Source organism: Cervus elaphus, chromosome 15 (genome assembly GCF_910594005.1).
Source record: "Cervus elaphus chromosome 15, mCerEla1.1, whole genome shotgun sequence".
NCBI lineage: Eukaryota > Metazoa > Chordata > Mammalia > Artiodactyla > Cervidae > Cervus > Cervus elaphus.
Window position 1 is genome coordinate 85,995,142 of NC_057829.1, and position 23,675 is coordinate 86,018,816.

At 43.3% G+C, this 23,675-nt stretch overlaps 1 protein-coding gene across 2 annotated transcripts; it reads right to left on the bottom strand.

Moving 5' to 3' along the window:
- Window positions 1-240: 240 nt before the first annotated feature.
- OAT (ornithine aminotransferase) lies at window positions 241-21,164 on the bottom strand. 2 transcript variants are annotated; one of them, XM_043925753.1, is made up of 12 exons: window positions 21,039-21,164; window positions 16,245-16,330; window positions 14,524-14,564; window positions 14,208-14,435; window positions 11,217-11,441; window positions 11,010-11,105; window positions 8,027-8,154; window positions 5,679-5,801; window positions 4,883-5,011; window positions 4,012-4,125; window positions 2,830-2,974; window positions 241-1,289 (listed from the first exon to the last, which is right to left on the bottom strand). In XM_043925753.1, the coding sequence occupies exons 4-12, from the start codon at window positions 14,404-14,406 to the stop codon at window positions 1,129-1,131; spliced, it is 1,320 nt and encodes a 439-aa protein (XP_043781688.1). In that variant the 5' UTR covers window positions 14,407-14,435; window positions 14,524-14,564; window positions 16,245-16,330; window positions 21,039-21,164; the 3' UTR covers window positions 241-1,128. The 2 variants fall into 2 exon arrangements, with proteins under 2 accessions (XP_043781688.1, XP_043781687.1); XM_043925752.1 differs by lacking the exon at window positions 14,524-14,564.
- Window positions 21,165-23,675: the final 2,511 nt, after the last annotated feature.

Below are 23,675 nucleotides of genomic sequence, written 5' to 3' on the forward strand. Positions count from 1 at the left end.
AATGCGTCATCAAGTCTCAAAAAACTTATGCAAAACTGTGTTTTGACTTCTAATGGGAGGAACAGTTCTCAGGGTTTTCTGAGAGGCTGTTTCCAGGTTATAATCCTCAGTTTGGCTCGAATAAATTTTTCCATTTCTTTCTTAGACCAACTCAAAGAGAACGAGATAAAACTACCGACATAGAAAAACATCCAAAATACCCTGCACAGGTAAAAAATAAACAAATAAGAAGTTGCACAATTCCAGGCATAACAAGGATACTTTAATAAAAATGGCAAGTACTAGCATACACATGGGAAAAGAGCGGTTATTTTGAAAGCAGAGAAGGAGTACTAAAAGAAACTTTCTTTTTATAATTTCTCTTTTTCTAGAGATTACCAAACAAACTGAAATGTTCTTAGAGAACACAAGAAACAAAGCAAATAAAAAGATTCTCAGAGAGCTTAAAATGTGAGGTAACCAATAACACTGCAGTAACCACACACTGGTCCCTAACATAGACATTTCAGACATGAGATTTATTTTAAAGATACACTGAAAACAAACACTTTTTACAAATTATATGGAACACTTAAAACATAATCTAGGAATGTTGAACATTAATTTTTAATTCAAAGTAATGACATTCACAGAATACGTCTTGGTGCCAGCCAATATGGAGTTGACTTGTGTCAGCTTAACCATTCATCCTTGCTAAAATTCAATGATTATGATTCAACTTTATAAGGTTAAGCAAGTCTTCCAGGCAATACTAGTATAACTTTCTCAAATACAAACATTTGTACCAGCAAGGAAATTATTAAAACGCATATAAATTATGCTGAGGGGCTTGATTAAAAGGCTGTCTATATAGAAAGGCACCTCAATCTTATAAAGAATACAAGCACAAAAACACTTAATCAAATATAAGATGCCAGGACATTCTCTTAGTTATGTTACATAGCAAACTGCATGTCTATAAAAGTCATTCTGTTATACATGAACTGAAAAACATATATATATATATATTTTAAAAAGCCCTTGACATGGAGGAGTGGAATATGCCTGCATTAAGCACAGAAACTCAGAGCTTTATGAACCACATGTCTCCAGCTGGCTCCCAGGCGCCACTGAAAACTGTCACCACCCTCAGAAAGACAGGATGGTCTTGTTAATGATCTCCACCGCCTCTAGAATCTCATCCTCCTTGATCACAAGCGGGGGCGCAAACCTGATGATATCGCCGTGGGTTGGCTTGGCCAGAAGTCCATTATCTCGAAGTCGCAGACACACCTTCCAAGCATCACAATCTAAAAAAAAACCGTCAAGTGTATGCTCATCAATGATAAGGAGCCTGCAGGGGTGGGGGCGGCCTGGCAAGAACAGAATTCCCAGTAAGTAAAGTGTCTGCCTGAAATGCGGGAGACCCAGGTTCCATCTCTGGGTCGGGAAGATCCCCTGGAGAAGGAAACGGCAACCCACTCCAGTACTCCTGCCTGGAAAATCCCATGGATGGAGGAGCCTGGCGGGCTGCAGTCCACGGGGTCGCACAGAGTCGGACACGACTGAGCGCCGTCACTGTCACTCAAGAAAGGCAGCTCTGAGCTGCAAGCTTGCTTCTGGCTCTTACTCTTAAAAATGAACTTACTTTTCAGCAATGGTTTGAATGGTATGAGTAGATATGGTTTTTGTCTGGTTTTCGACCTAGCATAAAAATTACATGCTAAGGCTGATGTAATTAATTATATGAGGAACCAATGCATACAAGAACTAGGGTGTGATACAGATAACTAACAGGCACAGAATAAGCAACATTCAAACCCAGTGACCATTACAGGTTTCTAACCTGGATTTGCTTCCTTAGCTGGTAGAATTAGACTCTCGGGATCCTCAAAACCCTGACTGCAACAGAAACACCGAAGGGGCCGCGGCCAGTGCCTGAGCCCCGCTCTAGACCCATCAAATCAGAGTCTTTGCGATGAGGCTAGGCTTGGATTAATTTGTTAAAAAGCTCCCTAGGTGATTCTAAAATGCAGTCAAGGTTAAAACCATTGCTTTGAAAAGGAAGGGTTATGGCAAGAAAATCCAGCCAGGAACCCTTATGGGTTACAAATGATGTGTTAAACACCAAATGCTCAGTTAAGTGGCACCTGGGGTTATTTTTATTACCAACATCACCGTTATCATTCCTATTATTACTGATGCTCCTACTATCTCTGCTGATCTGCAAAGTGAGGGAGGAAAGGAGAGCAGACAGGAAACTGCAAAGTGCTCAGGGCAGTCTTCCTAACGGAAAACAAACTGAACTCTCCAAGTACTGTATAAATAACCTGGCATAACAAATAACTCGATGATGGAATAACAAATGACTTGAAGGAATACAAATGGGTGAAATTAGTTAAATATGCCTTCTTGTAGGAAACAGCTGTATTTTTTAAGACCATTAATATAAATCAGGTAATAAGAGTACTGCATGTGTATGTGCTAAGTTGCCTCAGTCGTGTCCAGACTCTTCGCAACACCATGGACTGTAACCCACCGGGCTCCTCTGTCCATGGGATTCTCCAGGCAAGAATACTGGAGTGGTTTGCCATGCCCTCCTCCAGGGGATCTTCCCGACCCAAGGGTCGAATCCGTGTCTCTCGCGTCTCCTACACTGGCAGGCAGGTTCTCTACCACTAACACTACTTGGGAAGCCCAGAAGAGTTATCAGGCAGAGCCAACGACTTGGTCGATAGGAGGCCAGTCAACAGTTTCAAACAGAGTAACCCAACGACCAGAGAAAATACCATTTGCATTTTGAGCTTTTCCTATAAGAACAGTACCTTGTAACATATTGTGTCTCCATACCTTTGGTTTCTCTGATAACAATAGCATTTAGTAATCCTTTTCCTCTTACAGTCGTTACAACATCAGAAGGCAGCTTCATGAGTTCATTTCTCAAGATGATACCCATTTTCTCTGCATTTTCAGCAAGGTTTTCTTCTTCCAAAACCTATGTTTCAAGAGAAATTATACATATATTAAAGACTGCCTTTTTTTTTTAATGTTGCTCTTTGGAGGGGAATGTGAACTACAAGCAAAGGAAGAAGAGGATCAGATAAAGACCAGAGTGACTTAACTTTCACTTCTATTTTTCAAAGCTTATACCAGTTTGATTTCTCATTATGTAACAGACACTCACTTAGACAAAGCCTTGCTTTATGCAAAAACCCATCATTAATCTGATTCTGTAGCAAAATAAGGATTTGTTTAATGCAATTGATAAATTTTCTTCTTAGGCAAATAAATCAATGGGCTGAACACATTTTAATTTTTTAACTGCAACAGAACTTCCTTTGGCTTCTTTTTCCTCCTAAAAAGTCCATCCTCAGAGATTACATAATAATTTTATGCCTTTTGTAGGCACTTGAGGAGTAAGTCTGAAAGCATTCAAATCCCCGCTTTAACGACAATAACAAGAAACCACGTGGGCTAAGCCAGAGGCTTCACAGGCCAGCCTGGCCACAGAGGGAGAGCTCTAGGTGGACAGGCCAGGACCTGCGGGCCCAAAGCCCCGGGAGACTGAAAACTTGGGAAACCCATGCAATCCTTCTCTATACTTCATGTTCTGTAATACACTGCAGTCTTGTAACATTTCTTATTACACCAGTGAGCTCAGACTTAAGAGTCACTTCAGCACCACCTCCAGGATACTGGCTACCATATAGTTCAGTTCAATCGCTCAGTCGTGTCTGACTCTGCGACCCCATGAACCACAGCATGCCAGGCCTCCCTGTCCATCGAGTTCACTCAAACTCATGTCCATTGTGTCGGTGATGCCATCCAACCCTCTCATCCTCTGTCGTCCCCTTCTCCTCCTGCCCTCCATCTTTCCCAGCATCAGGGTCTTTTCAATGAGTCAGTTCTTTGCATCAGGTGGCCAAAGTACTGGAGTTTCAGCTTCAGCATCAGTCCTTCCAATGAATATCAGGACTGATTTCCCTTAGGATGGACTGATTGGCTCTCCTGAGAGCTACCATCAGGTTTTACCTCCAGGGCTGCGATGGCCACTCGGCAGCCCAGCGGATTGCCTCCGTATGTAGAACCATGCTCCCCTGGCTTAATGGTCAGCATTATTTCATCATCACACAACACCGCGGACACCTAAAAGACAAAAAAGAGAATTAGGCGCAGACCAAGTCTCTTCTCAGATGGACCATTCTTATTATGGAAACACAGGTATTTATGAAGCAGATGTTAAATTTGACATGAAGCTTCAACCAACAAGTGCCACACGTCAGCCTCCTTGACTACCGGTGACAAAATGAGGACTGCCCTAACATGCTCCAAGCACACTGGGCACGCTTCAGTGGTACCGCGTAATCTTTTGGAACTAATAGAAAGCTATTTCTGCAATGATATAATTTAAAATTCTTTCCACTCTCAGGGTGAAATGCTTTAATTGTTTAGAAAACAATGTTCTGCACTACACATTCGGAGCCCTTTAATCCATACCAACTGTTGGCTCTGAACAGCAAACCCGAAGAAAGGATTAACAACTGAACGTTAATTTTTTTCAATCTCTGCATTAATCGGTCAATGGTTTTAAACAATTAGTATGTTTCTGAACTATGGGGAAAAAGCCTAGACGTCTACAGGAGTACTCTGGAGATGAAATGGTCCCATCCAAAATAAATGCAGTGGAGCAAACCCAAGGGACACTCAATTCTTCAGTTAAACTAAGTGGGGTTAACCATGGAACTCTGAAATGTTTCTATCACACGTATTCCAGGTGACCTATGTATATAAACCACACTAAGTAAAACCAAACCCTCAGAAAGGCACAGTCGGTAATGTAAAAATATCTCAGGGATTCATGAGAATAGGGAAAATACAAAGAGCAGTTGAGCATTCAACTTACAGGGTATAAACCACCAGAAAGTGCCTTTCCTAGAAGGACAATATCAGGTCGGACATTTTCGTGGTCAATAGCCAGCCATCTCCCAGTTCTGGCCAAGCCTGTCTGTATTTCATCAGCAATAAACAGAACCTATTGGAAAACAACAAAATAGCATAAATGAAAATAGCATATGAAAATAATAAATTATTTTCATAGTGAAATACTTAACTTTATTTTACTCTTTCCTGCACAAATGTGTCATTCTGACATCCCCTCAGATTTGTGAAAACATTTTAATTACCCACGTGACTCCAATGGTGCGGCACACACGATTATTTCCTGTGTCAGGCCACCCTGTCCCCAGAGGCCCACTCTGCACGTTCTACACAGTGGAAGGGCAGGTATGCAAAGCGAGGGTTTTGTGGGGGGTTTCTGAATAGAACTACTCTCTGGGAACAGATTTCTATGTTTATTTCACAACCATTTGTTAATATGTACTTCTTATTAACATTTACTAGTTTGGTGGAAGAAGAGGGGGAGAGAGATTAAATTCTGGAGCAAAGGGATACAACAAAGGCTTCGAGAAGAATCCAAGCACAGGCTGCTGGGGCAGAGAGGAAGGAGCCAGGCAGAGGGTCCACCAGGGCCCTGCCAGTAAAGTCAGCTTCTCTGCAGCCTGCTGCTAGAAAGTTCTATCAGCCCTAGAAAGTTCGGAGGCTCTTAGAATGAAGCCTCCTTCTAGTGGAAAAGTGATGCAGTCTTGGAGCTTTCCTATCGGCCAAACCCTAAGCAAGGCAGGCAAGTGGGCGGCTTTGACCTGGTGCTGGGTGCAGAGCTCGCGGACTCCCACGAGGTAGCCTGGATCCGGAACAACAACGCCTGCTTCACCCTGGATTGGTTCCACCATGAACGCGGCGACGTTTGGGTCCTGAAGCGCACGCTATGGAAACAGCATGAGTATGTTCTTAGTAACTTCCTTTCCAATCTATTTGGAAATCTGAAGTCACACAATGCACATATTTTCCCATAAGAGTAAGTGCGCAAATTAAGTTTTCACACTTATATTCTGACTTCCAAGTACAACTTTTCTGACAATCAATTACCAAAAGCTCCAAATATCTCAGCTTTAAGCTACTCCATCCTGTATTTTCTAATATAATACTCAAATGTTTTGAGTGTTTGCTGTCCCCATGGCAGCTAAGTGAGGGTCTTGGAATGACTGCCTTGTGTTCCTCAAGTTGCACTTTGGAGCCTTCTCTGCAGTATTAGCCCTTTTGCCCAGTGATGCTCTGTCTGCGCCTATATGTGTGTGACAGTCACTTTTGCATGCCTTCTGTGTCTGGCTTCTAGCATTTGGGGACAGGATGCTGGAACCAGGGCATTTTCAGCTTGTCTGAGGCTTCTTTGCCAATTACAGGTCACTCCTGTTTACCTGGTATGTCTGCTTTCTTGCTTCTTTTCCTTGCCTTGTCTTGGGGAGGATTCCTGATCGGGGTTGAGACGAGCTGCAGATAGCTCATTACCTTTTCCCCTGCATGGCCTTCTTAGAGCAGGACTAGTGGCATATTATTTCACCAAGTTCCCAAACATACAAGCGAGTAACACATTCCCTGCAGACCCAGAAACAGGCCCAACAAGGTTATGTTTGACTTGCCCAAGAGAACCGACCCGCTGGTGGGGAAAGCAAGCCGTTACTCTCACCACTCAGCAGCAAGAACAGGCTGCGAACTGCTAGCATTTACTGTTTTGTTTTCTTTTGCTTTTTTAGCAGTTACTTTTTGGTTTGTTCCTCAAATTTAAGGGCAAGGGGCATACATCTTTGCCAGACATAGACTGGAATCTATAGTTTCTGCAGTGCCACACTCTTTATAAAGCTCTGCATTCTCAGAGTGGAGAGACTTTTAGAAACCAAGTGATCTGAACTATTAACCGCCCACCTCTGGCTTTCCAGGGTGGAAGATTCATGGTAAGAATAACTGTTCAGAGAGAGTACTTGGAACTGTAGGTTAACAAGAAGGCCTGCGTAAGTGACATCATCTGTACCCAGAGAAGCCACCACACATGACTTGTCTATCTGCAGGAAAATGATTTGTATTGAGTTCCTGTTGTGTCTGAAGCAGAGGCAGCAGGTCCTCTGAAAATATGCACTGCACTGCTTCTGTTTATGGGGACCTGTGGCTGCAGAGCCAGCTCCTGAGTTGGGAAGGAAAGGGAAAGATGCAGCTGGAAGTGACTGAAGATGATGCGGTGGTGGAAATAAGGCAGAATTAAGGGAGGAGTGTCTGTGGGTCAGAGACGCTGAGGAGCACCAGGGCTGCTAAGACCCCTTCGGTGGGAGCTGAGGTGCTTAAGTGCTCCCGGGGGTGGGGGGCACAGCAGGCTCTCAAGAGTCAGGGCCAAAGCCACTGATTGATACGTGACAGTGACACCGCACTGCTCAACCACCAGCTAGTGGGATGTTTTTTGTTTTTTTAGGGAAAAAACATAACTTGCAGTCATAACTAATGCTTATTAAGAAAAATCTGGGGATTTTAAAAAGAATCAGTTTACCACCCAAATGTTACCACTGCTAATCTTTTGGTGTTAAGTGTTCCTCTAGACATTTCTGTGCATATAGATTTTTGGTGTGTTTACATAGTTGTTATTCTACTGTATATACAATTTTATGTCCTTTTTGTACTTAACATATAAACGTTTTTTTCCATGTTATCTGTCTTAAACAGAAAGAAAAAAAAAAATACTCAAATGTACTGTCAATAAAAACTAGTGAAAGTGGCCTTTAAAAAGGCCATTAAATAGATACATTAGAAGTGTATCTTTTTATTTTGGAAGTCTTCCACTTCATACTTTTAAAAACCTGGCTGAAAACTGACTAATCTTGTCTATTAAAGTAATTAACAGGTAATACTCAAGTTAATACTTACGTAGGAGACAAATCTAAAGTGGTTGGTTGGTGGTCAGGAATAGACCACGGAACCTGGTTTCCACATGTTATAAACTAACTGACCGTTACAGAGAATAAGTGTGAATCCTGGCCTAACTTAAATGTAAGTTATGAGATATGTGACTCTCAGTACAATCAGATGTCTGTTTTTAATTCATACATTCAACAAACGCAGGTTCTATGTACCATGAGCTAAAGCACCGTGACACTAGGTGAAGTACCTCAAGGGCAGGCAGATCATTATACGGAATGATTTCGAAACCTGGCATAAATGGTCCAAAACCATCATAACTGGTTGGGTCAGTGGAACTGGAGATAGCAGACAATGTTCTACCCCAAAAGTTTCCAGCTAGAAAGAAGAAATAAACAGTCATTTTTTTTTTTTTTTTTCAAACAAACCACCCAATTTAATATCACAGTTCCCCAAAAATACTCCAGAAAGCTTTTTTCTTTAATCCTGGTCACAATCCACTACTTGTGGGATCTTAGTTCCTGGACGAGGGCTCAAACTCCTACCCACTGCAAGAGAAGCACAGAAGTCCTAACCTCGAAGTCCTAACCTCTAGATCACCACGGGATTCCCAGAAGCTTGATTTTTTTTTTTTTAAAAAGCAAGGGTTTGCTTTAGAGAGCCTCCAGTGAGCTGATTTGTTTAAACAGTATTTGATATTAAACACCCCTGGTTCATATGCCCACTGAGGTCTGGCCTTGTAATTACTCTTTTACGGCTTCTCTACTGAGTCTCCCAACTATAATACATAGCATAGCCCCTGAGGAGAGATATTTGTCTTTTCTTTCAATAATCCCAAACCCTAAAAACTGAAGCATTCAATACATGTTTTTCTAGAGACAGTTTTTCTAGACACATTTATGATAATGACATGAGAAAACGACTATCCTTCATAGAGAATTGGCAGTTTTCCTTTTAAAAATCCAACACTATAGGCTAACTATTCTACAGAATGAGTTTTACATTTCATTTGGATAAAATATCCTCAGGCAGTCTGAACACTTTCAATTTGCCTTCCGTGGTGTTATAAGCTATTATGCGCTAGAAGACAGACACTGACCTTTATTCAGGAACAATTTTTACCCATTAATTTGTTTCATTAGTAATCTGAGGACTGATTAATAATGTCAGGCACTGCTCTAGGTGTTGGGAACAGAATGATGACTGGCAAGGTCCCTGACCCCAAGGAGCTTCTATGCTATTAGGGAAGACACACCACGACAAACCGGTAAAGCAAACATACAAGGTAACTTCAACGTGGTTAAATTCAAGGAAGAAAAGAAACAAACTAGAGTAAGAGAGGCTTGGAGGGTCTCCCACTTTTTAAAAAGATATCTTCTCACCCCCTCTGCCAGCAGCAACTCAACTAACCCAGTGCTGAATTATGCTTTGAACTGCGGCACTGGAGAAGACTCTTGAGAGTCCCTTGGACTGCAAGGAGATCCAACCAGTTCTTCCTAAAGGAGATCAGTCCTGAATATTCATTGGAAAGATTGATGCTGAAGCTGAAACTCGAATAATTTGGCCACCTGATGTGAAGAACTGACTCATTTGAAAAAACCCTGATGCTAGGAAAGATTGAGGGCAGGAGGAGAAGGGGGAAACAGAGGATGAGATGGTTGGATGGCATCACCGAGTCAATGGACACGAGTTTGAATAAACTCTGGGAGTTGATGATGGACAGAGAGGCCTGGCATGCTGCGGTCCATGGGGTCGCAAAGAGTCGGACACGCCTGAGTGACTGAACTGAACTGAATTATTCCAAGTTGGCCCCATAGCATCCTTCAGTCCAACCCCTGCATAGCCTCTCTCAGCTATGAGTAATCCCTACTTGACTTGTCCACAAGCAACAGCATTATTGATTCTGCCCAGGCTTGTTTAAGACAAAGTATGCCAACAGCCTACTTGCCATCCGCCATCGGCCTCAGCAGGCTCATGCCCCGCAGCTGACCCTGCTGAATAAGGGATTACACCTGGGGACAGTCCTCTGTCTCTTCCTACTGACTTCTCTCAATGCCTGGGAGAAACATCTTTGTGCCCTGTGCTAATATGAGAGAGACTGGACATGGTCTGTGAGGAGGAAAGTCACCAGAAAGGCCATTTTTGTTTGCAAGAGACAGTTATGTTGCCTTACAACTAAAGGCACGAGATTCCAAAATGGCAGATCAGAGAGCTGGGCAGAGACTATTTCTTCTTTGGAAACAGGAATCGGTCGCTGCCCCCTCCCAAGACACCAACTTCAGCTGGCCATCAGATGAACTCTAGATTCCACTGTATTATGGGGCGTATAATTTAGCTACGTGTGCTCACAAGGCAAAGTATTTCACAATTTCAACCATCACAAGAAAGAATCTCGACTGTGTGCAGTGACAAATTTCTCCATATATGTTTTTAAAAATTAAAGTCAAAGTTTTAGAAAAGAAAAAGTCAGAACCTATCCCAAAGTCAGACTAAATCAATAACCTAAATTAACTGTTGGTCTCCCTACTCAGTATACGAGTCATTCCTCTCAACCATTCGCAGAAATATACCGGGGGCAATGCCAGCCCTCCTCGTCCAACAGCTTTTAACAACTTGGCACAATAATATCTCATAGTGTTTGAGATACACTAAGGTTCAAGCTTCGTATCATACCTAGGACGTGACCCTACATGAACATAACCCAACCTCAATAACCTCACAAAACTGCTGCAACATTTTTGTATGATGCTTGCATCAGCAAAACTGTCTCGTTAACCAGAAAACTGCTATGAAAAAAATCAGATAAGCAGATGGGAAATAAATCACACAGTCACTCCCTCTAGGGAGGGAGAGGTAGGGAGTTTTTAGGAGCATCCAAGAAATACTTGGAAATGAACCCAAGAAAAGGAAATCTCTCGATTTTTATGCAACATTCAATGTATCACGCGTGGCTCAGTCACTTGTCATGTCTGACTCTTCGAGACTCTGGACTATAGCCCCCAGGCTCCGTGTCCATGCCATTTCCTTCTCCAGGGGATCCTCCCAACCCAAGAAGGGAAACCACATCTCTTAGGTCTCGTGCAACAGGCGGGTTCTTTACCACTAGCACCACCTGGGAAGCCTCGATATAACATATATGAGACAAATATATTTGCAATATCTCATCATAAGTTAAAATGGAAACAAATAATTGTATGTTTCAATCATAGCAGCTAACACTGAATTTCACATACCTGCAAAAACAATCTTTGCCTTGTATTTCGGGATCCCCTTGACGGTATACCCCCATTTACGAGCAAGCTTGCAAGCAGTCTCTCCAGCCTCCACTCCTACCCAAGGGAACATTTTAAAATATCAGTTTTAAAAAATGTTTCAAGTTACTAGAAAATAATAAGATTTTCTTGGCTATTTAACCAAAAAAAAAAAAAGAAATGTTTTACCTGTATTCATTGGAAGAACTTTGTGGTAGTTGAAAAGTTTAGTAACATACTCTTCGTATTCACCAAGCACATTATTGTAGAAAGCCCTAGATGTTAAGGTCAACTTGTCCACCTGACTTTTCAAAGCATCCACAATCTTTGGATGACAATGCCCCTGGTTGACAGCACTGTAAGCACTCAGAAAGTCAAAATATTTTCTGCCTTCAACATCCCACACGTAAATACCTAAAACATAAGGAAAATAATTTTAGAAAAATCACTAAATTACATAACCTTCAAAGATTAAGACTGCTAGCCAGCCCTCTGAATACCTATGTATGGACCTCTAGTTAACAGAGAATTGTGGTTAAGGCATAGTTTTACTCAAGCATAATAAACTTTGATTTATATGGAATTATATTTTATCTGTCCAGCATCAAATTACACATTTAATAAAAACAGCAGTAACATGAAGAGATTTTATAAATTCTAGAGTAAAACCTTTATTCCTAGAAACCTGTTTATCATTTAAGGCTGGAGTTTTATTTTTCTTCCTTTTTTTTCTTTGCCATGCATGAGGCTTGTGGCATTCTCAGTTCCCTGAGCAGGGATTAAACCCAGGTCACATCACTGAAGCCCAAAATCCTAACCACTAGGCCACCAGAGAACTCCTAAAGTTGTAATTTAAAGGAAAAAGTTACATAAAACATAAATATCGCGATTAATTGACTGTAAAAACCAACAAAATGAAAACAAATACTTCCAAATCACACATCTATTTAGTAAGGCTCTACTATCCAGAACTCCTACAACTCAACAAGGTATACAAGCCAATTAAAAAATAGCAAATGGAACTGCCTGGCAGTCCCATGGTAAGGACTCCACACTTTCACTGCCAAGAGCCCCAGGTTCAATCCCTGGTGGAGGAACTAAGATCCCACAAACTGCATAGCACAGCCAAAAAAAAGAAAAGGCAAAGAACTTGAATGGCCATTTCTCCAAACAAGATATACAAATGACCAACAAGCGCATGAAAAGATGCTATCATTAGTCGTCAGAGAAAAATGCAAACCAAAACCACAATGGTAGCATTTACTTTCACCGGGATGGCTATCACTTTCTTAAAAAGGAAAGCAAAAACTGGCAAGGATTGGAGAAACTGAAACTCTTATGTAACTAGTTGGAATGTAAAGTGGTGCAAGAGCTGTTGAAAACAGTTTCGGGGTTCCTCATAAGTTAAGGTGAAACATAAAATACTGTATGACCCAGCAACCAAACGCCTAGAAGTGGAAGACAGGTGTTCAAACAGAAATGTGTTATTTTAAATAGCCAAAAGGCGGAAACAACCCAAATGTCCATCAACTGATAAATGGACACACACGTGGTATCTCCATAAAATGGAGAACTTAATTCAACCATAAGTAGGGATGCATACTAACTCATGCTACAGCATGGAAGAAATCTTGAAAACATGGAGCTAAGTGAAATCGGTCACATACTGTCTGTCCCCATTTACATGAAACATCTAGAATAGGCAAGTCTGTAGCAACAAAAAGCAGATGAGTAGCTGCCAGGTTCTAGGGGAGGAAAGAGTGGGGAGTGACTGTTTAATGAGTATGGGGCTGCCTTTGGGGATAATGAAAAATGTTCTAGAACGAGGTAGCAGTGACAGTTGGACAACATTATAAATGTACTCAATGCCACTGAATTAAACACTGGTTAAAACAGTAAATTTTATGCTACATTTTACAACAATTTTTTTAAGCTAACCATAGATATTTAAATGTATTAGGGGCTCAGTAATTTCTGCCACGTACTTAACATACTTAAAGGTACTATGTCCTTTATCTCATCAAAACCCTCTATAAGTACGTCCCTACACTACAGAGGTAAGAAGTAGATGCTTAGATTATAACTAGCCCAAGCTGGTATGCATGCAACCAGGACTTGAACCCAGTCAGATTCCAGCGTGCATGCTCTGCTACTGTAAGTAAAGAACATTTTTACAAATCAGTAAAATATAAACCTAGATTTTCATCTGTTCAGAAGGAGCTTTATTTATTACAGTACTGGTCCCAAATCAAAAAATATATAGGCAAATGACTGTATTATCTTCTGGCCCAGAGATAAGTGATAAACTTCAGCTTGATTTGATGATGGCTATTATTTCAAATTATGGATTAAATCATCATTTGGCAACAATCAGTAATCATTTATTCAGACAAGAATCATTAACGGATGCTAAAAGTGGGAGTAAAAGCTTTTTAAACCTTACCAGTCATCCCCAAATGGAGATTCATGCTAAAAAATTATTGGCCTGTACTCTTCAAAAATATCAAGGTCAAGAAGCCAAAGGAATTATTCTGGATTAGACTAAACAGCCCGAAAACCGAATGCAACCCATAGCCTGAGGTTTTCTTTTGCTACACAGGGCAACAAGCAAGATCTGAATCAGGCCTGTAGATTAGAGAGCAGTGCTGTGCCAGTGCGAATTTCCTGATTTTGATAATTACACTCTGTTATGTAAGACAGTCTTTGTGTTTCAGGAAAGGCACAAATATTTGGGGGTAAAGAGGCATGTCTGCAACTTCCTCTCAAACAGTTCAAGGAAAAACAATGTATGTGTGTTTCTGGACAAAGATGATTATGCAAGTGCAATTAAAAGAAAAAAAGGACTTGGGAAATCTGGGTGAAGAGCAACAAAAGAGAAATTCTAGTGCTACTGTGGCAGCTTTTTACACCAAAATAAAAGTTAAAGGGAAAAAAAGTGACAATATTACAGTACTTCACTCATGTATTATACATTCCCTCATGGCAAGTCCGTCATGACCACGCATTCCCCACAGCACCTCACACAGCAAGCAGCAGACACTCAATAGATGTTGAATTAATCGTGCCTGCAGTACAGAAATTAAATGCCTCTGGAAAAATGTACAGTGAGAAAATATAATAGCAAACTTCACAAAAAGGTAAAGCAAATAATCAGGGGTGGTGGAAAGGGTGAAAACATACCCTTCCCTCTCTCCAAGGCTACAGGTAAAGGATGGTAGTTGTGGGCACCATATTTAGATTCCCGTTCAAAAATGTAATCAGAGGACGGAGGGCCTTGAACCGTTTTTTTAGTTGCAACAGATGTAGCAGAAGCCACTGAAGAATGAACTCCACGACCAAGGCCAGCAACAGTCTGCAAACGTGCTAGTTTGGAAAGCATGATGTCCTTCAAGTGGGAATATCACCGACCTGTCCAAAGAAAAGAGAAGGCATAAAGGGTAAGAAACTTCACAGGGTGGGTGAATGTCTACTCATGAACTATACTTGGAGCACTCACCAAAGAATCAGGAAAATAAGAGAGAACAACGGAGGTCTTAACTGCAAATGAAAAGCAACATTTAAAAAGTGTATAAAATTTTTTAATTGAAAAAATAAAATGAAAAAAACAAAAACCACCAAAAAAAAGAGAACACACACCTGACTCCTGCCTTTGGGGAACCTGAAGGGCAACAGGGTAAACACGCAGATAAACTTGTAAATAAGCCCCAGGAGGCTAGAAGGCCAAGAGAACAGGGAAGAGCCATGCAAAGCAGACCTGCTTTTACCTTTCCCAAACAGCCGTCTGCACCACCTGACAAGCTCGGGGCGGTCAGGCGGTCAGGCAGGGCCAAACAGCACAGGCATGCAAAGAGCTGAACAGCCATTTGAAAGGTATTTATGCGGGGGTGTGAGACTCAGATGGATCTCAGATTAGAGCCCAAAGGCACAAACCAAATCAGAGATGCTGGCTGCCCTGGGGCGGGGGGTGGGGGAGGCTAGAGATCATGGGGGCAGGGGCAGAGGCACTGAGAACTACTTTGCCTATCAACTTGGTCCTCCCGTAAGGAGCGAGGAAATTAGGGAAGAACTTGGTTTCCACAAAGGGACCAGACACACCCTAAAGTAAAAGTAAAAGCAGCGGGGTGGAAAAGTGATTCCTTACGGGAAGGGAAGGGAAGGGAAGAGCCTTCTAAGTTTACTGCAGGAAAGACAGAAACTACAAAAGGTAAAATCTGTGGGACTTCACAGGTGGTACAGTGGCTAAAAACACTCCGGTGGTTAAAACCCCACACTCCCAATACAGGGATTCAGGGGGCGAGGGTCTGATCCCTGCTCAGGGAACTAAGATCCCATATACTTCGTGGCATGACCAAAAAAAAAGGTAAAATCTATTATTTAGCCACAATTATCTAAAACGTATCTGGGTTAAAATAATCATAAACAAAGATGGGGGGAAAAGTTTTGCAATTTCTAACAAATAGCCTTTGAAGAGCTTTTACATTAAGAGGAACAGACCAAAAGCACAGCAAAACCAAGTATGAGAGGAAAAGTTACAGCTCCCAAAGAAACCGTCTTCTCTGCTAGGATGATTGCTTCTGTGAAATTAACCCCCCTCAAAAAAAGCTTCACCACAGAAGCAACTGTTGGAAGGAGAAAAAGGCAACTAGGAGCTAGAGCACCTCAAAGTACAAGCTGAGAAGTTTAGCAATAAATCCTAAATATCACGAGCAAACTGACATTTACTGACCATCTATTTATATATTCCAATGTCATCGCTGCTCTCACCCCACCAGCACCAGCCCTAAAACCAGCCCCCACCACAGCTTTGTAGCCAACTGTATCATTAAGTCATGACAAGCCACAACGTACAGACTGAGTCATAGAAGTAACTAAGAATGACAACAAGGAAATTGGGGACAATCCAGAGCAATCATGTCAGGGGAGGGGGCCATGCTTTTTAAAGATACATTTCAAGATTAATGGAAAGTTGCCAACACTAGGCATACTTAATACGCCTATGCTTTTTTAAAATGACCAATTAACTCACATTTCAAGAGAAGCTATTAATGACAAGTCAGGCCATGCACATCTCCAGCATTCAGTTGGAGCTGCCCGATTAGCAAAAGCTAATACTTGGAACTTGGCTTGCTTTGCTTTCCACTTGGCACTAGCCGCTAAACCCAGTATGTTCAGGAATGTACGAAAAGAAAATCCAGCACTTTATGTGCCGAGACTCACCAACTAGCCCTTCTTCCCACAGTTGAAATTACAGCAAGAATTTTTAACCCGAGATCCAGGGACGTCTTCAGAAGGTCCAGTGACTCCTGAAATAAAATACAGAGTTGTCAGCATAAGTGCATTTTTTTTTTAAGGAAAAGACCCCTAATTTCTACCAGATCTTATTTCAAAGAAATACGTGTTAACAACAATAAAACAATTATATAAGAATCACTCATGAAAAAAAAAAAAAAGAATCACTCATGGGAGATAGCCATTAGCCAAAAATAGCAAAAATTCTAGTTATACTAGACAGAAATTCCCCAAAATGCTAATTATAAAGCGTTGATTTTAACTCTATTGCTTGGGTAGAGACTCAGAATTAGTGCTGTTTGACCAACTAAAAAGTCAAAACGAGGTACTTTCCTAGTGGTCCAGTGCTAAGACTCTGTGCTCCCAAAGCAGGAGGCCTGGGCTTGATCCCTAGTCATGGAGCCGCAGGCTACAGCCCAGAGTTTGCAGGCCAAGACTAAAGCACTCCCACGCCGAAACTAAGAGCCAATGCAGCCAGATAAATAATTTTTTTTTTTTAAAGAGCAACACGTTAACTTTTACCTTGATCAAACTAACCAAAAAACACAGTGCTACTTAGATATACTTTTAACCGGAACACTTTCTGAAAAGAACTGTAACTAAAATAAAAGCCTTAGAAGTGTTTGTGCTCTTAGACCACTAATTTCACTCTCAAGATTAGATCCTAAAGCAACACTCAGGAATGTACTGAAACATTCATTAATAAAGATGTTCAACAATATGAGAATAGTTCAACATAATCACATAATAACATTGCTATTTAAAATAATTAGTTTTTGATGACATGGAGATTTTTATGATATGTTTAAGTGAAAAAAAATACAATCACATATACAGTGTTCAACTCTACCAAAAAATATACCCAAGGAAGTTCACTATGGTTACCTTTCCACTGCTCTATATTTTCCATGTTTCCTAATGATCAAGAATTACATTTATAAGGACTTCCCTGGTGGTCCAGTGGCTAAGACTCTGCCCTCCCAATGCAGGGGGCATGGGTTTGACCCCTGGTCAAGGAACAAGGATTACTGCATGCGGAACAGGTAGGGCCCCAAAAAAGAAGGCAGAAGACACTCCCCCCCCTCAAAAAAAAAGGTGCTTGCTAAGTCACTTCAGTGTCCAGCTCTTTGCCATCCCATGGACTGAAGCCCCACCAGGCTCCTCTGTCCATGGGGTTCTCCAGGCAAGAATACTGGAGTGGGTTGCTGCACCCTCCTCCAGGGGATCTTCCCGACCCAGGGATTGAACTCACATCTCCTGCATCATCAGGAGGGTTCTTCACCACTAGAGCCACATGAGAAGCCAGGTGTGTGTGTCTGTGTATGGGGTGGGGAGGTAATTAAAAAAAAAATACTAAAACCTCTCTAAACAAGAATATTGTGAGCGAAAGGAATCCTTGAAATTATTTGAATTGAACATTTTCCTTTTATACAAGTCATTTGTTCAGCTCATTTGCAAAAGAAATGGGACAAAATATGCCGAGTTCATAACTACAACTTACTAACAGTAACATCCAAAACATTACTAATACTCATGCTTAAGGTTTTTAAAGATGAACTCTGAATATTTAATTCACCTGGTAAAAGTCCGCTGTTCAATGCATTAAATGTACTAGGATCCTGTAAGCACATTTCTATTAAAAAGCCTTTGGTGTTCAAGTTACTGTGGTTGGCACAACGTAAGAAATATTAGAGGAGAATTAAGATGGGCTTAAAAATAGCCAGCATCAACAATTTCCTCTTCCAAAAAGGCTTGGAAAACCAGAAGAGTGGACCATAAGGTCCTCAGAGTTTGAAAATCAGGACTTAAATTCTAGCTGGGGCTATTAAGAGTAACTTTATTTGGATGATTTTGTCCGTTTTTTTTTAGCTTCAATGTCCCCACTTGCAAAATGAAGTTGAAGCCACTCAAGGCCATTACTAAGGATTACATGAGATAATGTTAAAGCACCAAACTTAGCACGAAAATGACCAATTATTAATAGTTCCTTCTTGCCTTAACTCACAAGGAAATTAGTTATCTCTGCAATATATTAAAAAAAAAAAAAAAGTCAACAGTGCCAGGGTTTCTTTTTTTAAACTAGAGCTTTTTTCTTCTAAAAATTTGTTTCTATTGATAAATAATAAGGAACACAAGAAAATTACCTGAAAATCCATACTTCCGTGATAATCACTAACGTTTTTATCTTGTTTCTATGAATAAATACTATACATCTTAGCTCCCTTTCACACTTCCCTACTGAATTTACCACATCAGACCTTCTATGACTCCCAGGACCTCTGCACAGATTTTTGTCACAGGTTCTAACACCTCAAGACACTCGTCTTCATGCCTGTCCACCTAAAAAGACAGTACTCCTTTCATGCCTGTACTCCTTAAAAAGACAGTAACTATGTCTTAAAATTCACCCTGCATCCCAAGAACCTAGCCCAGGTTTGGGCATTCCTTATCTGTCAAGTGAATGAGGTCACTCCTAAACACTTAAGACTTAAGAGGGAATCAAGACAGATAAATAGCAAGGACCTCCAGGAGATGGTTAAATCACTCCTAAAGGATGGAGTAGAGTCTAAGAGGAGGCTAGTATGACATCACCAAGAAAAATTTTTTCATCAAGAGTTCCCTTCATTAGATCAGTTCACTCCAGGCTGTGCATTTAACCTAGGCTCCTGGAGAAGAGGACAAAGAGTTATTGACAGCAAAAATTTTAATACTGAATATTTTCAGTAAAACACATAATTAACAAGGTCCTTCTTCAAGCTATTATTAGACCAGTCCAATCCATCCTATCTACACTAGAACATACCTAAAATAGAATTCCATAAAAGGCTGCATTCTGAAGAGTTAATTTAGCATACACTATGAAGTACTATTTTTTAAGATCATTCTACAGGAAAAACCAGCATGAATTCATCAGAAAGCCACTTAAAATATTCCACTGGAGGAACAGAGTTTGGTTTTACTACCTTTGTCAAATATTTACTTTTCTTGAGGCAACCATTCACAAATACAGTCCTTTTTGGAAAGTTCTGCCAACAAAAGTTTAGGGGTTTGTTGGGTTTTTTTTTTTGGTTTTTTTTTTTTACATAATCGGGCTCAGAGTCAACTCAAGTGCGTCACTGGCAAACACCTTAAGCATTACTACTGAAAAAGTACTGGCTCAGTTAGGTCAAACCCTCCACACACCTCCAAAATCCACTCACCACTATCTTTAAATGTGGATTTCACCCATCCCTCCAAAATCCACTCACCACTATCTTTAAATGTGGATTTCACCCATCCCTGGGAACTCAGTAAAGGGCGTAAAATATGCCCACAAGTTACTGTAATAAAGGCAGGGTATGGGTGGAAATACAAATACAGCCTCTTTGAGGGAAAAAAAAAAGTCTTTTTCAGAATTTTTACCTTTCCAAGTTATACTGGGTCTTTTGGGAAGCAGAAAACTCATCTTGAGCACCATGAAAAACTGCAATCCCAAAACAGTAAGCTTTACTATTTAAACCTCACTAAAAGATTTTACTTTCCCACCAGGCTGCTACAGTCAGGAACTAGATTTTCTGAAAACAGAACCAGGATATTCTAATGAAAGAAGCCTATTGTTTCCAGTGGATTAAGATGAAGAGCACAGATTACATACCTAAAGAACAGTTCCAGGTTCCAATGGAGAGAACCAGTTTCCCTATAGAAACTCTTAGAACTCTGAAGGAGAGACTGAGAATTGAGAAGGAAGTAATTTCTTAAAGCCACTTCATTCCAAAGTCACTTCCCCTTCCCCTCCCCCTTAATTTATCACCTTATCAGAGGTGAAAACTGAACCTCAAGAAGGTAAAAGATACGGTAACAAAGGGAGGAGACGGTAGGTCACTGAGTACAGGTATCCCACTCAATTCAACCAGAACGTATTAAATGCTCAGCACCGTTGGCGAAGAAACGCGAACGATGACGTCTTCGTGCTTAAAAGTCCTGTGGACCCCAACCCCTTGACATCACACATTTAACCTGAACGTCACGGTAAGGCTCTACCTGCCTGATGGCTTATTTGAACAAAGGCTGGAGGAGAAAAGGTTACGGGAGGAGAGGAGACGGGCAGACCTGCCCGGGTGGGCTCGGACCCCTTCTCAGTAAGAGTCGGCGCGCCCCACTCTCATAGGCAAAAATACATGGGTTTACCGAGCAGTCCCGCGTATCCAGAATGCGTCCCGCCCAGTGCGCCGGCGCCCCAAAAGGCCTCCTCCCGGAAACCCCCAAGGCGCCCGAGAGGCTCCAGGCCGAGGCGCAGGGACCCTGCAGCGCCTGGGGCCCCGGCGCGGGATGGGGGGACTGCAGGCCGGGGAGGGCGGGGGCGGAGCGCCGGCCCGCCCGGCTCCGCCCGCTCTGGCAGGCGGAGGTGCCACATCCACAGCCTCCGTCTCTGTCCTCCTGCCTCCGGGCCGGGATGCGCCGCGTCCTGCCCGCCCGGATTGCGCGCGGGCCTGCGGCTCTCCGGGCCAACCCCCTCCCCGCGCCCCAGATGCCCCGGGAGTCCGGGGCCCGCTGCGCAAAGCCGCTGCGCAGGCGGAGCCTGCCCTCCCGGTGGAGGCCCAAAGCACCCCCTCCACACGCTCCCCGCAACCCGGGACCCGAGCCGCTCACGCCCACCTCGCCCCGCCCCGCCCCGCCGCGGCCCAGGGCGCCCGGCCCCTGCCCGAGCTCCGGCCCCGACCCCGCGGCTCCCCGCACGGATACCTGGCGGCACCTCCAAGGCCAGACCGGGGACACGCGGCGTCCACGAAGCAGCTGCGACGACGGCGACGCGTCACAGACCTTAAGATGCGCCTGCTGCCCCGCCCCCCGCGGACGCCCTTGCCGCCCATTGGCCCGCGGCGGAGGACTGGCCACCAATCGCCGTGGGCCCGCCCCCCGCCCCGGCGCCGCGCATCCCGGACTCGGACGCGGCGCGGTTCGAGCCGCTCTCCCGCGCCTTCCGCGCCCGGCAATTCCGGGCAGCGGTCGGGGTCGGTACCTGAGTTCGGGCGCCTGCCTGGAACCTTGCCTTTTCATCGATTCCCCTCACCCTCCTCCCATTGCTGGCGAGAAAACAAGGTCCGAAGGGTTAAAACGCGGGACTGGACCTCCAGACCTGCGTTCTTCCCGGGGTTGCGCTTCCAGGCCTTTGCCTCGGGGAGCCTTCCCGTGTGTGCAGGCCGCCCGCCTGTACTGGCCCGGGACAGAAGATGCGGCCGCCGTGCCCTTGAACTCTGGTGTGCTGCAGCGCTTAAGTCTCCACTGCAGCGGAAAGCCCACGGCCACCTCCTCGTGGCTGCTGGTAGATACTGAAATGAGGGCAAAATGATATGTAAATTTGTCTGCGGCGCCCTGCACAGTCCGTTAGAAAACCGAGAAGTGGGAGTGCCCAGGCCAGAGTAATAGCTGCTGCTGCTGCTGCTAAGTCGCTTCAGTCGTGTCCGACTCTGCGACCCCAGGGACGGCAGCCCACCAGGCTCCCCCGTCCCTGGGATTCTCCAGGCAAGAACACTGGAGTGGGTTGCCATTTCCTTCTACAATGCATGAAAGTGAAAACTGAAAGTGAAGTCACTCAGTCGTGTCCGACTCTTCGCGACCCCATGGACTGCAGCCTACCAGGCTCCTCCGTCCATGGAATTTTCCAGGCAAGAGTACTGGAGTGGGTTGCCATTGCTTTCTTCACAGGGTAATAGGCTCGGGGGTAAAAGAATATGCCTGCCAATGCGAGAGATGCAGGAGACGCAAGTTCCATCCCCAGATGGGGAAGATCCTCAGAGAAGAAAATAGCAACCCACTCCAATACTCTCCCCTGGGAAACCCCATGGACAGAGGAGCCTGGTGGGCTGCAGTACATAGGGTCCCAAAGAGTCGGACAGGAGCACGCAGGCCACCTCATGTTAGAACCAGAAGAGAACATGCCATCGTCTAGTCTACACCATTTTTGTTACATATTGGGAAACAGAGCTGGGAGTGAAAAAGCAGCTTACCCAGGGTTATCCCACACTTGGACAGACCACTCCTGCGTGCTGGTCGCCCCTCTCCAATGGCGGTTGCAGAGAGCCCCCAGAAATCAGACGGCACCTCACCCTGGGTTCCCTTAGACTGCCCTAATGAGGCAGGGTCCTATCTGGAAACAGGTGGCACACTCCAAAATGGAAAATTGAGGTGTATTTGTTAAAGGAATCATTTAAGTGTGAACACATAAACCACAAGGGGCAGAGGAGTAACCTGGGGCTGCTGCACCAGGGAGGGTCATGGTCAACCCTAGGCCTAAAGGGGCTGTTTCCAGCATCCAAAGACAAAAAGAATGGGAAGGCCACCTGCCTGGGCAGAGATCTTCAGTGACCTCCTAGGAAAGAAGCTGGGGTAAGCAGGATCCTGTCCTCCCATCTCCTGCCAGGGCTTTCCATGGACTGAGCACATTAGGAAGCCAGAGACCTAGGGAGCCGAGTGAGAGCAGTCCTGGCAGACAGGCTGGGTGGGGAAGGGTGGAGATTACATGGGCAAGAGGACAATTGGAGCTCATTCAACACAGACAGCCAGCTAAGATTAAACCTTAGCCAAGCAGAAAGAAAAGTCAAAGCTATCTGGTAAGGGCTGCAAAACGTGTGCGCACACAGGCCAAGCTATAAACAGCAGAGCCTGCGTCTGCTGATGTCCAGAGCTAGACACCAAAAAGGGATTCAGTCCTCGTGGTTCCATCTGTCTTAGACCAAGGTCAGTTATTCTCCTTGTTACAGCTGTGCCCTCTCTAGAGTGCATTGGGAGCAGGACTCTGCTTTTTATTTTTTTTTTTATTTTTTTTTTTGATGTGACTTCTTAACACTGAAAACAATGTGATCAGTCTCTTGGAAGTTAGGTCATTCAGAGAGGAACTGTTTCTCTGTGGTCCTCCCTTACAAATCTGGGCAGGTGTGTCACGCCAGGCCCAGCTCTGGGAACACTTACAGAGCCCAGGAATCCCCAATTCAGCATTGGCAAGTAGAAACAGGTGTTTCTCAGTTCATGAAGGGGGCATGACACCCAAGATCTGAGTAACATCAAAAAGGTGTTGCAATGCCTTTTGGACTTACAGTTAAGGTCCTCTTGAACTAAAACCTTTTCATAGGTCAGAAACTGCTGAGAATGTCTGGGTCTTATCTCCTCTCTTATCAGAAAAACGAAACAGGTACAGAGAAATATTTTATGGTTTTTCTAGCTAGTTGAAAAATAACTAGCAGTTGTTTTTTCAACTTAATATGCCCTGGGAGACCTAGATTTGAAAGCAGCTTGTTTTCAAACAAGAAACAGAGCTGCTCAGTTTGTATGCACTTTATTTATTGTCAACATGTAGCATGTAAGGACAGAGCATACATTGGA